General features: G+C 41.6%; 1 protein-coding gene and 1 pseudogene across 4 annotated transcripts in view; one reads left to right on the plus strand and one right to left on the minus strand.

Moving 5' to 3' along the window:
* MRPS31 (mitochondrial ribosomal protein S31) overlaps positions 1–13,563 on the minus strand; it is a 33,040-nt gene extending 19,477 nt beyond the window's left edge. Inside the window, exons 1-3 of one of the 4 annotated variants that reach the window (XM_053214837.1) lie at positions 13,335–13,563; positions 8,209–8,493; positions 955–1,113 (exon numbers count right to left, since the gene is read on the minus strand). In XM_053214837.1, coding sequence (XP_053070812.1) covers positions 955–1,113; positions 8,209–8,493; positions 13,335–13,459 — 569 coding nt within the window. In that variant the 5' untranslated portion in view covers positions 13,460–13,563. The remainder of the gene's footprint in view (positions 1–954; positions 1,114–8,208; positions 8,494–13,334) is intronic. The other 3 variants (XM_027064743.2, XM_015069656.3, XM_027064745.2) reach the window with 3 other exon arrangements.
* On the plus strand, positions 8,630–9,644 carry LOC106972641 (ubiquitin-40S ribosomal protein S27a-like; annotated as a pseudogene).
* Positions 13,564–14,980: the final 1,417 nt, after the last annotated feature.

Here is a 14,980-nt window from a genome sequence, read left to right on the forward strand (position 1 = left end):
CTACAGAATAGTAAAAAACTTTCTTACACATGAGATTCATATCACTTTGTTTATACTTCACTTCTATGCAGTAATATAGCATTAAATGTTATGTTTAAATGAAAGATTTTTTTTAAGTTTATTTATTTATTGGGGGGGGGGGTGGCAGAGAGAGAGGGAGAGAGAGAATCCCAAGCAGGCTCCACACTGCCAGCACAGAGCCCAATGTGGGGCTCGAACCCACGAACTGTGAGATCATGACCCGAGCTGAAATGAAGAGTCAGGTGTTTAACCGACTGAGCCACTCAGGCACCCCTTAAATGAAAGATTACATGTCACACACACATTATTAACATTCACACTCCACAGACCACCAAGATTTATGTTTCCTTCTGAAACCTAACTTTTGAAGGTGTTCTTCAGAAATGTGAATTTAAAACATGAATTAAAAGTGTTGTTTATTTAAAAAAAAGTGTCACTAATGAAAAAGTATCAAACATCTGAAGCTGTATATCGACTTCAAACAGGGCATCAAGTATGAGACGAGAGGATGGATGGGAAGGTGTCAGCTAAACGTAAGGATAAGAGCAAAAACTGAAGGAAACAGGCCTGAAGATGATCGCACTCTGCACACGACCAACAGATTATTTAACGGAAAAAATGAATCTTCTCAGAGAAACTGTCTTATTCTGTATTTGTTTTTAATAACACTACCGAATTTACAGTTTCTTTTTTAGGAGCAAGAAATTGTATAACTTGGCAGAAGAAAACTTTAACCATCCCACTGATCTTTTACAAACTGCAATCTTACTTCAGATCATTTTTAAAAAACCTAATTACTAACATTCCACTTAAGAGAAATATTTTATATAAAATATAAATGTATGAATATAATTGCGTATTACTCACCACTCACATGAAAACAGCCTATTTTGAGAAACCAGCATTACTGACAGAACTATTTGATCCACTAACCTAATTTTAGCTCTTTCTCCATCCTTCTGTGCCTTTGAGACTTCCTCGTGCTGCTGGAGCTGCCTGAGCAGCTCTGACTTGGTCATCTGCTTATCGAACGGGAGAACATCTGCAACAGCAGCTGCGGCTGCTACCAACTCAGGACTCAGGGACTTGGTTCTGACAAAGAAAAGGAAACGCAAGTGAGAAAAAAAGGAGGCATTACTTACTATGCCATTTGTTTAGTGGGAAGTAAAATGATTTTTTTCCAGAGAAAACTTTTCTGTCATTCAAAAAAATGTCAGGGGCACCTGGGTGGCTCAGTCGGTTAAGTGTCCGACTTCAGCTCAGGTCATGATCTCATGGTTCGTGAGTTCGAGCCCCGCGTCGGGCTCTGTGCTGACAGCTCAGAGCCTGGACCCTGCTTCGGATTCTGTGTCTCCCTCTCTCTCTCTGCCCCTCCCCCACTCGTGCTCTGTCTCTCTGTGTCTCTCTCAAAAATAAATAAGAACATTAAAAAAAATCAATTTCTGGGGCACCTGGGTGGCTCAGGCGGTTGAACGTCTGACTTCGGCTCAGGTCATGATCCCACGGTTTGTGAGTTCAAGTCCCACATCGGTCTCTGATCCTCTGCCGCCCTCTCACTCTGCCCCTACCCTGCTTGTGCGCTCTCTTTCTTAAAAATAAAACATTAAAAAAAATCAATTTCTAACAAAATCAAGAATTTGTAAATATTAGGTGTTAGTTTTATATAAACTTTAAAATGTTGAAAGCTGAAGTTACTGGATACTTGTTGAAGCACAAAGTAAGGAAAAGAAAAATAAAAGGGGGAGGGGGAGGGATCAGCCTTAATTATAATTTGCTGGATTTTTATTTTATTATTTTTTAAAATTTTATTTTAATGTTTTATTTATTTTTGAGACAGAGAGAGACAGAGTATGAACGGGGGAGGGGCAGAGAGAGAGGGAGACACAGAGTCCGAAGCAGGCTCCAGGCTCTGAGCTGTCAGCACAGAGCCCTACGCGGGGCTCGAACCCACGGACCGTGAGATCATGACCTGAGCCGAAGTCGGACGCTCAACCGACTGACCCACCCAGGCGCCCCTATTTATTATTTTTTTAAATGTTTATTTTTGAGAGAGTGTGCACAACTGGGGAAGTGGCAGAGAGAGAGAAGGGGACAGAGGATCCAAAGCAGGCTTCGTGCTGACAGCAGCAAGCCCATGATAATCATGACCTGAGCTGAAGTTGGATGCTCAACCGACTGAGCCACCCACGTGCCCCAATTTATGGATTTTTAAATGAGACGCCAATGTATTTCAGAAACTATACTGCAAGAAAATATTAACGTAGCTAAACCTATTCGCACATCATGATAAGTTCATATGATGGAATAGTTCAACTCACACCTACAACGTGAATGAAACAATGAAAAGTTACATTAAAAAAAAAGAGTATGCTTTGTACGATTCCATTTACACCAAGTTCTAGAATATGCAAAATTAACCTAAGGTGAAAAAAGTCAGAGTAGTGGTTGTCTCAGGACAGAAGTCTACTGACGGAAAGACAGAAATGAGAAATGCTCTGCATCTGATAAGCACATGGGCATATGCATTTGCCAGAATCCTACAGCTAAGATGTGTACACTTCAAAGTATGTAAACTTTACCTGAAAAAAAAAACCCAAAAACAAAGCCCAGAAATCATCGTTATCATCTAGCAGGAGACGCAAAGTAGGTGAACACACAGATGACACAAGAATGGCAAAATGATTACTGAAGCTGTGTAACAGGTAGGTACACTTTGTGGATGTCGTGTAGTTTAGGTACAAGTTTATTACATTTTGTTTCAAGTTTTCCGTAAGAAAACGCTAAAAAACCCCAAAATGCTACTCTTTAGTAAATTAGGGTAAATTAATAGAAAACTGTGCTAGACGTAAAAGGAAACTGTCTACATTATTTACATATTAACTAAGAATTGCCATCTCAATGAGTGGGATTCAAGTTAACGTTTTACTATACTTGACTTTCTATATAAAGATCTGCTGTCTAATATGCAAATCAAAGTTCCCAAATCCCTGAGGTTGTTGGATAAAGATTTAAGGACTTCGCCTACCAAGATAGGAGAGATCTAGAATCTGACGGCCAAGGAAGAAAAATAGAATAAAAGAGGGACTATTACAATTAGTCAAAAAGAAATGAGCTACTTTCAAAACTGTTGCCAGTGAATAAGGTTTGAACTTCACTCCAAATCATTTTTTCTATTTTTATTTATTTTTTAAAGCTTATTTATTTTGAGAGCAAGAGAGTGCGAGTGGGGGAGCGGCGGGGGGGGGGGGGGGGGGAGGAGAGAGAGAGAGAGAGAGAGAGAGAATGAATCCCAAGCCCGATGCGGGGCTTGATTTCACAACCATGAGATCATGACCTGAGACAAAATCAAGAGTTGGACACTTAACCGACCGAGCCACCCAGGTGCCCCTCTACACAGATTTTAAAAAGGTAATGAGACCTTGTAAAAATGTCTCTTAAAAATCTATTCTATCCTATAACTCAGACTATTTCATGAAAACATACTTTATACCCTTCTGTACTCCCTAAATTTCTTTAATATGAACTATACAGCATACACAATTTCAGAAAAGAAATTCTAATAAGGGGAAGGATACTACTGAGTGGACACAAATCAGCGTAACGTTTGGCAATTTGATGGCATACATTAAAAGTCTAAAATACACCCCCATCCTTTCACCCACTAGTTCCACTTCCAGGAGTATTTGTCTAAAGAAAATAAGCAGGTACACACAGAATTGGAGGGATCCTGCACACTCCAAATGCAAGGTCCAAGCAGTTCCAGCCCCTGTGCCTGACAGGCAAAGCATTCTCAGGTATCTGCATTGCTTTATCTATAACTTTATTTCAGGTCTTTACTCAATCATTATTCTTCCATGATCCCTTTTTAAGAAATAGCACCTCTCTAACCGATCACTCCTATTTTTCCTCATGTTTCATCACCTGATGTACTATGTGTCTGTGTGTGGCGTGAAAACATCCTCTTCCGCCCCCTGACTCTTCCCCCATTTGTAAGGAATAGAGACTTGTTTTGTTCAGTGTTCTACCTCCATCCCTTTGGACAGTGCCTGAGCTCTAACGGCAATCTAAAGTTGCTGAATGAATGAATGATGTTAATCATAGCATTATTTTGTACTAATGGAAAACTAGAAATAATCTAAATTTCTACTAGTGGATTCATTAATTAATAAATAGCTGAATCCTTCTTACTGGTAGTTGCTTGGTTGAGAGAAAGTTACAGTAGGAGCTAGAAACTGTGGTCACTGCTGTTCTCCCCAGGGTTCTTACTAGTTCCACAACACATTCAGACTCACGAGACCTTGGCCTTGCACCGGCTCTCACTAGCGCCAAGTGGGGCGGACACAGCTACCTCTGCCTACGCTGCAGAGATGCTGCGGCCAAGCTTTGGGATGGTTTGTTATGCAGCAACACTTAACTGGAACACATTTTGGTGCCTGGAGGTTGGGTGCTACTGTAACAAAAAACCTAAAATGTATGGAGGAGGTTTGGGTATTGGGCAGTGGGTAGAAACTGGAAAGACCTTGAGGCAAGTATTGATGAGAACTTAGGGCCTCAAAGAGACTTAGAGCTTGAAGGCTCTCAAAGCCACTGTGAGGGAGAGCTTTAGGAAAATCAACATTACTGGAAGCTACAGAAAAGGGGCAGCAGCATTGTTGCTTCTAGTAAGGTGGGAAACAGGAAACACACTCAACGAACTGGATGAGCCAGTCTAAGGAGACTTCCAGTGTTGAACCTTAGTTGCAGATGGTAAAATGTGAGAAGAGATAAGAAAGAACCGTTCCATATAAAGGAGCCAAGACTTGCAGGTATCCAAAAGAAAACATTTTTCATTCTCAGCCCCTCCAGACAGCAAACAATGCTAAAATTTAAAATGGTTTCTGAACAGGGGTGCCTGGGTGGCTCAGTTGGTTGAGCGTCTGACTCGATTTCAGCTCCGGTCATGAGATGGAGTGCCGTGCTAGGCTACGTACGTATGTAGAGCCTGCTTAAGAGTCTCTCTCCCTCTGCCCCTCCCTCACTGGCTCAAGCTCCTGCACTCTTTCTCTCTGAAAAAAAGAAATGGTTTCTGAACAGAAATCAAATTCAGTGCGGTGTCAGGAAAACTATAGGCATGACTGCAAAACCCTCTGTTAAGATCTTAGAAAGATTATTTTTTTGAAGATTTTATTTTTAAGTAACCTCTACACCCAACCTGGGGCTTGAGCTCACAACCCCAAGATCAAGAGTTTCATGCTCCACCGAATGAGTCGGCCAGGCACCCCAAGATTTAAAATGCTGCCTCAGAGAGTCTTTCAAACAAACAGGAATTCTAAGAAACTTATGGGTTTGGTCCCACAGCCTTGCACAGGGAGCTCAATGTAGAATATGATCTTGGTTCCCAAACTATGCCCTAAGGAACCCTGGAGCACTACAAGGAAATACAGCAATCTGTCAGTGACTGAACTACTAAGGCAAGGTAGTCATGGTTTTAACACTAGACTACCGCATGCCTTTTGTTGACATCATCTTTGTGAAGATGGGTTTTCTGGCAGTTGCTATGATAAAAAGCAAGTACCCCTCAAAAGTCAATATGAAACAGGAAATGAGAGTGGCAGTGTCCAATCTGATTCCAAGGCTACATCATAAAAGCAATACAAATTCCTCCCGGCTCCCTTTCTCTTGGGACACTCGCCCTAGGAACCCAGCCGCCATGCAGTGAGGAAGCCCAGGCCACACAGAGAGGCCACAGGTAGGTGTTTCTGGTAACAGTCCTGGCTAAGGTCTCAGCTAACAGCCAGCTTCAACTGTCAGAGCAATGAATGAGCAAACCTTCAGAGGATTCCAGCCTCTGGACTTGCAAGTCTTCTGAGTAAGGACAGCACGGAACAGAGATTACCCTCTCCACTGTGCTCTGCCCACACTGCTGACCCACAGAATCCATGAGCATAAAAAAATGGTTGTTTTATGCCACTAAATTTTGGGGCAACTGTTATGCAGCCACACTAACTATATCAATGGGGGTTCAGTATATAATACAAATAAAAAAACTAAAAAACAGGCCATGCATAGAGCAATGACAGTCAGCATGAATCAAAGATGATTTACTCAATTCTGTGCATCTGGGATCCCTTAAAAAAAAAAAAAAAGAGTGGGGAACAAAATCATTAAAAGATACATTAAAAAATTTTTATTAAGTAAACTCTATATCCAATGTGGGGCTTGAACTCATGACTCTGAGATCAAGAGTCGCATGCTCTACCAACTGGGCCAGCCAGGCACCCTAAAAGATTCATTTTTAAAAACTCAAAACAAATAGGTCTCATTCACCAATCTTTTGATGTAGGACCAAAGCCTCTTTGAATAGAAGTTCCAACATAGATCTTTTATATATACACTGCACCCATAGTACATCCTCCAAGAGTTCCAATTCTGGTTTCTTTAAAGCAGAAACATGCAGCAAGAACTTAAAAATGCTTACAAAGCAGTCTGAATGCAGAATTTTCTTGCATTTTTCTACTTGCCTCATTCATACCTAATTGGAAAGGAATTTTTAAAATTTCCTTTCCTGAGTCTTTGCAAAACATTCAGCTCATTTTAACCATTTATATAACAGATAATTAAATTGTATAATTATAAAAAAAGCACAATGGGTCACAAACAGGTCTGCAAGCTTAAAAAAAACTCTTGGTAAGTATTTTTATACATGTGTGTCTGTATTATCTAATTCTGTGTACTTAAAAAAAAATTGGGGGGTGGGGGAGGGGCACCTGGGTGGCTCAGTTAACCATCTGACTTTGGCTCAGGTCCTGATTTCACAGTTTGAGTTCAAGCCCTGTGTCGGGCTCTGTGCCAACAGCTCAGAGCCTGGAGCCTGCTTCAGATTCTGTGTCTCCCCCACTCTCTACCCCTCCCCTGCTCGCACCCTGTCTCTCTCTCAAAAATAAACATTAAACAAAATTTAATAACAAAAAAAATTTTTTTAATTTTTATTTGAGAAGGAGAGTGCACGTGCAGGGCAGAGGAGTGGAGGGAGAGGGAGCAGTGGGGGGAAGAGGGGAAGAGAGAATGTATCTTAAGCAGCCTCCAAGCTCAGCACAGAGCCCAATGTGGAGCTCAATCCCATGACCCTGGGATCCTGACCTGAGCCGAAATCAAGAGTTGGATGCTCAACCAACTGAGTCACCCAGGTGCCCCTAATTCCATATACTTTTATGTAGTATTTTTGCTTTATTTTGTTTCTAAAAGGGAGGAAGAAGATGGGGGTACCTGGCTGGCTCGGTAGAGCATCTGACTCTTGACCTCAGGGTTATGGGTTCAAGTCCCATGTTAGGTGTAGAGATTACTTAAAAAAAGTAAAGAGAAGGAGGTAGCTTTGATGGCCACTCATTTTTTGAACTAGCTTTTTTCCTACCACCCAATTATGCTTTCCAGAGGTAGTTTCGATACAATATGATACAGTATAGAGACAAGAAGTTTCATGAAAATATTAAGTCGTTCTGGAAGATAGGAATCTACATTATCTGTTGATTCTGCTAAGAGAAGTCAGAGATGGGGATCTTCAAGCCACATACCTTATTACTTGATTGATGTAAGAAACACCATTATTTATCTATCATTAAAACAAAACACTGTCATTGAAACCACAACACAATGCTAAGATATTACTGATTGCACTTAGAATCAATGAAGTATAATACTCTTTTGACAAGCATAAATAATTACATGTTAAGGAAATCATGTAAGTAGAGAACACTGATAATTACTGGTCAAAGGAAATCATATACAACAGTTGTAATCAACATGCTTACATTCTATCCTAGGTGGAATTTTTTAAATGGAAATTTCAAAGAAACGAGTCCTTCAGAGACGCGAAGCTACTTCCAAATCAGGATATAAACAATTTGGTAATTAACAGTTTAAAGAGGCAATTAAGTGACAGTTAATAACACTGATGAATATGTAAAAGAATATGTGGAATTCTCAATTAGATCTCTACTTTTTCCTCTCTAGATTGTATGCACATGTTCCCTTCCTATTTAAATACAGAAGGGTAATAGTATCTTTCAAGTAAGTATTAAAGTCTCCGTGTTTACAAACTGATAATCTTCATGCAGTATCTCCCAGATCCTCTAATTTAAAATTCCTTTCTAAAAGAAAAAGGAGTTTCAAAAAGTACTTTCAACGCAGTTGAAATTCCATTCAATTTACCTCTTTTTTGGGGCATCTTCCGGAACTTTGTGAAGCCTGCCAGTTGTAGCCTCTATACTCTTAAGTTGTCTTCTATTGGGTGGCCTTGTTGTTTGTACTTTGGCTGTGCTTAATTCAACTCGCATGCCCTTAATAATACCTAACAAGTCTTTTTTCGTGTTCTCCTTCACACTCTCTTGGGTCTCCGTTTCCTTGGAAATATCACGTGTTGGAGCAGACTGCTCATCTTTCTTGTTACAGATCACGTTGTTCGTGCCAAAATATCGGTGGACTTCATTTTTTGTCCTAGAAAGATGTGTTAAAGAAAAAAATGAAAAATACAATGCAAAATAATAAAGTGACTCAAAAGCACTGCTTCTGTTTTAAGATTTTTCCAATTCGAACCCTTCCCTTTTGCTTTTTATTATTGTCAGCAACCATAATGAAGCAATTTTAACATTTATTGAATACAGAATATGTGCCTAGTCTGGTGCAACATATTTTATGTGCATTTTCTCATACCCACATCAACTCCATAAGGCAAGTATTATCCCCATTCTGCAGATAAGGAAACTGGAAACCAGAGAAGTGAAGCGATTTACCCAAGGTCATGTAGCTTAAAGCTCACTAAGACCTAAGACATGCTGGTGAGTCACAAATGGGTACAGATGTGCTGAGATACTGATTGATCACCTTGTCCTTGGGGTAGCTGAGGGAGGCCCGGGCTGCTGGTGCACCTAACTGTTGCCTCCCTCCATTTACCTCAGGGTTTGATACAAAGATCATTTTCTATTTGTTCCATGACATTAAAAAAGGTCGCAACTTTCTGATCCGCTCTTGGCAGCGGAACGACTGCCGAGCTGCAGATTTTTGTGAAAACCCTTATGGGGAAGACCATCACTCTCCAGGCTGATCCCTCAAAAAGAAGACAAAATGGAAAGGCCAAGATCCAGGATAAGGGAGGAATTCCTCTTGATCAGTGGAGACCGATCTCCACTGGCGGGCAACTGGAAGATGGATATACCGGGCCTGTCACAACATTCAAAAGGAGTCTACCCTTGATCTTGTGTTAAGACTTCATGGCGGTGTTAAGAAAAGGAAGAAGTCTTATACCACTCCCAGAAGAATAAGCATAAGAGAAAGAAGGTTAAGGCAGCTGTCCTGAAATACTATTAAGTGGACGAAAATGGCAAATCAGTTGCCTTTGTCAGGAATGCCCTTCAGATGAATGTGGTGCTGGAGTTTTTATGGCTAGCCACTTTGACAGATATTGTGACATATGCTGTCTGACCTATTGCTTCAACAAATCAAAAACAAGTAATTGTTTACAGGTTAACAAAAGACAGGAACTAACATTTAAAAAAAAAGGTTGCAAAACACTGACAGGGTTAGTAAATTTCCATTTATTATTTTCAAACCCCAAACTGACTGACTGCCATGTCCTTAACATGATATAATAATACCTCTTTGAAAGCTATAAACATTTCTATTAACAAAGAAAGGTTACTTTCTTTAAAAAACATGTCTGGATAGGGGCTCCTGGGTGGCTCAGCTGGTTAAGCAGTCCACCTCTGGATTTCAGCTGAGGTTGTGATCTCCCCTGCATTGGGCTCCACAATGCAGAAGTGTGCTTGGGATTCTCTCGTTCCCTGTCTGCACCCGTCCCCCTCTCCACTCCCCTCCCACATGTGTGTTCTCTCTCTCTCTCTCAAGAATAAATAATTGTTTAAAAATAAAACAAAAAAATAAAAGGGGCGCCTGGGTGGCTCAGTCAACTAAGGGGCCGAGTATTGATTTTGGCTCAGGTCATGATCTCATGGTTGTTGAGTTCGAGCCCCATGTCAGGCTCCACGCTGCAGTGTGAAGCCTACTTGGGATTCTCTCTCTGTCCCTCCCATTTTCTGTCTCTCTCTCTCTCAATATAAGTAAAATAAACTTAAAAGATTAAAAAAACAAAAGCCATGTCTGGGTATTATTCTAATCTGATTAACTTTCTCCCTGAGCTACGTGTCATTTAACCAATCACCATTTGTAAACTAAGCTAAAATGGAACAAAAAAAGGATATTCAGTGGCTACTTTCTGCTTTGTTCATTAGATACATTTGTGAAAAAGAACAACACAAATGATTACATCGATTTCAAATTCATGCAAAAGATTTGCCAAATCTAAGTAACCCAAATAGCTAATTTTATTTTGTGATGTTAAAAACCTTTTGATACTTGATACTGAAGAACTTTAAAAACTAATCAGTGTGTTAGATTAAGAGAGTATAACGTATGAAAAGTCATTCATTAAACACAATGAGCATCTACTTTGTGTCAAGCGCTACCCTACACACTGGTGATACATTAGTAAATAAGAATTTCATGGTCCCTATCTTTATGAAGATAACAGGTTAGAACACTGTTTCTCAAACTTCAATATCTTAAGAGTTACCTAAGTGACTTTTAAAAAACAGGTTCTGTGGTCCAACCAAGGAATCGATTCAGTAGCTTTGAAGAGGGACTCAGAGTTTGCATTTCTAACAAGTTTCAAGTAACGTTGATGCTGCCCATCAGAGGACCACATTGGAGGAGCTATGCTACGTATGTCATTTAATCCTTACAATCTTATAGGACCGGTTTTACTATTTGTATTATAGAAGAAGAAACTGTATTATAGAAGAAGAAACTTAACATTCAAAGATGTTAAATCAGTGGCTCTTAACCTTTAGGGATCATATGAATTACATAGGGAGCTTATTTAAAACATATTCCTGAGATTCTTAGTTGCTAAGTTTGGAATGGGGCCCAAGGACATGCCTGCATTTAACCAAGATGCCAGGTGATTCTGATATAACTCATCTCAAGACCCTACATGAGACCCTGGGTTACTTATTATACCAAGTTCTCAAAGCTAGCAAACGCGAGTACCAGGCTAGGGACCTTTTAATGAAAGACAAAATGGCTATTTCCAAAAATGCGGAACCAAATTATCTGATCTGCTTATAAAAATTTCAGAGGTGGGGCGCCTGGCTGGCTCAGCTGGTGAAGCATGCAACTCTTGATCTCAGAGTCGTGAGTTCAAGCCCCACGTTGGGCGCAAAGCCTCTTTTATATGTGTGTGTGTGTATACAGACACACACACACACACACACAAATACATGCATGTATGCCAGAGGCTCAGGTGTGTGGGTGGCTCAGTCAGTTAAACGTCCAACTCTTGACTTTGGCTTAGGTCATGATCTCAGGAGTTCATGAGATCAAGCCCCATGTCAGCTCAGCACTGACAGCACAGAGCCTGCTTGGGATTCTCTCTCTCCCTCTCTCTCTCTCTCTCTGCCCCTTTCTCGCTCCGATGAGTGCTCTCTCTCAAAATAAATAAATTTTTAAAAAAATGACAGAGGCTATCAAATCAGGCACTTAACTAGAATGCAAAACCAGGCACATAACTAGCATCCTCATAATCAGTACACAGGACCTTCATCATAATATCATTCACCATGTGGTACAATTCAATTTAGGAAAATGCTCTATTATTTTGTATGTACAAGTTAAATTAACATTAAAGGTGTTATAACAGAAAGGTGTCAATCAGGAGAATGAATCTCACATATAACCTCCCTCCTTCAATGTTTCCTTCCAAGGCTGTTACAAGGTTACAGAAAGTAATCTGTGTTTATTACAGGAAACTCAGGTACAGGCAGTTAACTTCATAACACTAAAATAATAAAACTCCAGTCGTAACCTCCCACTTGGGCTTGTTTCTGCTGAGAGCCTCCATCTCCTCAGCACTTCATTTAAGAAAAAAAAAAAGTTTTTTAAGTTTATTTGCTTATTTTGAGAGAGACAGAGACAGTGCAAGTGGGGGAGGGGCAGAGACAGAGGGAGAGAGAGAATCCCGAGCAGGCTTCGTGCTGCCAGCACAGAGCCCAATGTGGGCGAAGCGTGAGATCATGACCCGAGCTGAAACCCAGAGTCAGGCGCTTAACCTACTGTGCCACGCGGGTGCCCCTCCATAGCACTTCAAATCCAACACATCCAAATCCACGTTCAAGAGTCCCCTCTCCTACTGACTTTCCATTTTTCACCCTTCTGTACCGAAGGGGCTCCTTCCCATAATAGATATTTTGTATTTTCAAAACCGTGACGTATTTTAAAAAGCCTTCTCAAAGCTGCTCATTCTTCTGTTAGCATTAATGGTACCCTAATCCTTCAAGGCAGCCAGCTGAAATCTTTTCACTACCTTACCCTTATTTCCTCATATGTCACATCATATCAATTCTACCTGTGCAATTTTTCTCCTCCATCCAGCTGTTACTTCCCATCCCCACTGCTACCAACTTGCTTAGAGCTGCACTTAACCAGACTGGCCCCATATCGTTCTGCAGGGACTATAATGCAGTAAAATTAAGTTTTCATAATGATGAGAGTTCTCAGAGAAGAAATACCAACATAAAGTATGCATAACTACCCTTTGTTGCCTGGCTAGCTCCAACCCTTAGTTCCCCTCCACAGTTTATCAGATTTCTTTTCCAGAAAGGATACTCTGAACCTTTCTTTCCTACAATGGTTAGCTGTCCCGACTTGCTCACCCAGCGGTTACTTGTATTAATAAAGCAGTCTGTGTTACCTACACCATCTCAGCTTTACTCCACTGTACTTGAATTGCCTGCCTGGTGGAACCATAAGCTCCGTGATGGCAGGATCGTTTTTATTAGGGACTTAACAGCAGTATTGGTACATTGTAAATACTTTCAATAATGAACCAGAGGATAAATGGAGGCTGGAATGAGACCACTATACTCTTGGCAAGTAATAAAATAAAATAAAATAAAATAAAATAAAATAAAATAAAATAAGGCAACTTTACTTCTGGAGGCTGGATTGAATGAGGGGAGAAGTGGCAAGAGGTACGAGGCGCGGTACGTAGTAGAGAGCACAGGACAGACCATGCACGTATCCGTAGCTCTGTTTCTCACTCACATATGACCTTGGGCAAGTCATTTTACCTTTCTGGGATTTCCCTTTCCTCAGATGTAAAGCAACGGCTTTTAGGACCTCGCGGGTAGTAACATCGACCCCAGGAGAAAGATCACTGAATACACCGGCGGGAGGCCAGGGGTTGCCTGAAGACCTGCGGGGCCCACAGCGCCGAAATGCGGTACCTGACCGTTCCGTGCGGAGCACCGAGTCGCACAATCGCAGCCGCCGGTGCCTCTGAGCCTCCAGGGCATAAAGGGAAGGGGGAGAGGAGGCGAAGAGGTATGATCGCGGAGACTCTTGGAAACATCGCCAAGAAGCAAACACAATCGCACACACAACGGAGTGGCGGGTCCCTTTGCTAAACACATCCCTCGCCCTCTCTTCCGTTCCCCAGCCTGACGCGTTCCTTCTCTTCCGGTTCCGGTGGGCAACAGGGGCGGGTAACTGCGTTCCGGACTCGCCCGCGGGCGGCCACGTTGCGTGCGCTGCTTCCAGGCGATTCTAGTCGAGGAGGTAAAATCGATGCCTGAGTTCAGCTAAGATACGCTGGTTGAGGCTGGACCCAGATGGAGGAGGGAGGGTGTGGAGGGGGGGAGTTACTGTGCAAATGCTACTTTGGGGGCCAGTAAAAGGAGGCGGAGAACTGACCTTACTGGGCGGTTTTGGGGGGAGAGGATCCACAGTGTTCATCACATCCTCTAGATGATCTGTAGCCACCAAGGTTAAAAAAGAAAAATTACCGTAGGACACGCTGCCCGATAAATTAGTATTTCTTTTCAGGCACTGTTCTTGATGTAGAGTCAAGACACGTGAGACATACATGTTTCGTCTTTTCAAAAATGGTTTTACGTATAGAAATCTGCAAGAGAAAGGCTTGACTTTTTCCTGCCCTTCGTGAAGGCAGTGAACAGTGGATGAGCGGTGATCAAACTTGGAAGTGCGTGAGCATAAACCCTCTGGGAAGATGCCAGCTAATAGGTCACATGGGAACTTCTGGCTTAATGTTTAAGTTTATTTATCATTTTTTTCAATTAAAAAATTTTTAACGTTTATATTTGAGAGAGAGAGAGAGAGCGAGCATAAGCGGGGGAGGGGAGAGAGAGGGAGACACAGAATTTGAAGCAGGCTCCAGGTTCTGAGCTGTCAGCGCAGAGCCAGATGCGGGGCTCCAGCTGTGAGATTGTGACTTAAGCCGAAGTTGGAGGCTTAACCGACTGAGCCACCCAGGTGCCTATATTTTTTTAATTAAACATTTTTTATTTTATTTTATTTTATTTTTGAGAGGGAGGATCAGAGAGAGAATCTTAAGGAGGCTCTGCACCGTCAACGCAGACCCCCAACCAGGGTCTTAAATTCACAAGCCCCGTGAGATCATGACCTGAGCTGAAACCAAGAGTCAGTGGCTCAACTGGCTGAACCATCCAGGTGCCCCTATTTATTTATGTTGAGAAAGATAGAGAGCAAGCTTGTGCACACACTGGAGAGGCAGAGAGAGAGAGAGAGACAGACAGACAGGGAGAATCCCAAGCAGGCTCTGTGCTGCCAGTGCTATGGGTGCTGAGCCCAACTCAGAGCTGGAACCCAGGAACCTGTGAGATCATGACCTGAGCTGAAATTAAGAATCAGATGCTTAACCAGTTGGGCCACCCAGGAACCTCTAGCTTAGAGTTACACGTGGGCAGTTGAATGCTGACATTAACTTTTCCCCCACAACTTCAAAAAAGAATCAAGCTTGGTGGCAAATTTTTTTGTAATCTGAAATACAGAAGAGTGCACAAGTCATAAACATGTTGAGGAAAATGTGCTTAATGAATTATCTCAGAATGAA

The sequence above is a fragment of the Acinonyx jubatus genome, chromosome A1 (genome assembly GCF_027475565.1).
Source record: "Acinonyx jubatus isolate Ajub_Pintada_27869175 chromosome A1, VMU_Ajub_asm_v1.0, whole genome shotgun sequence".
In the NCBI taxonomy this organism is placed as follows: domain Eukaryota; kingdom Metazoa; phylum Chordata; class Mammalia; order Carnivora; family Felidae; genus Acinonyx; species Acinonyx jubatus.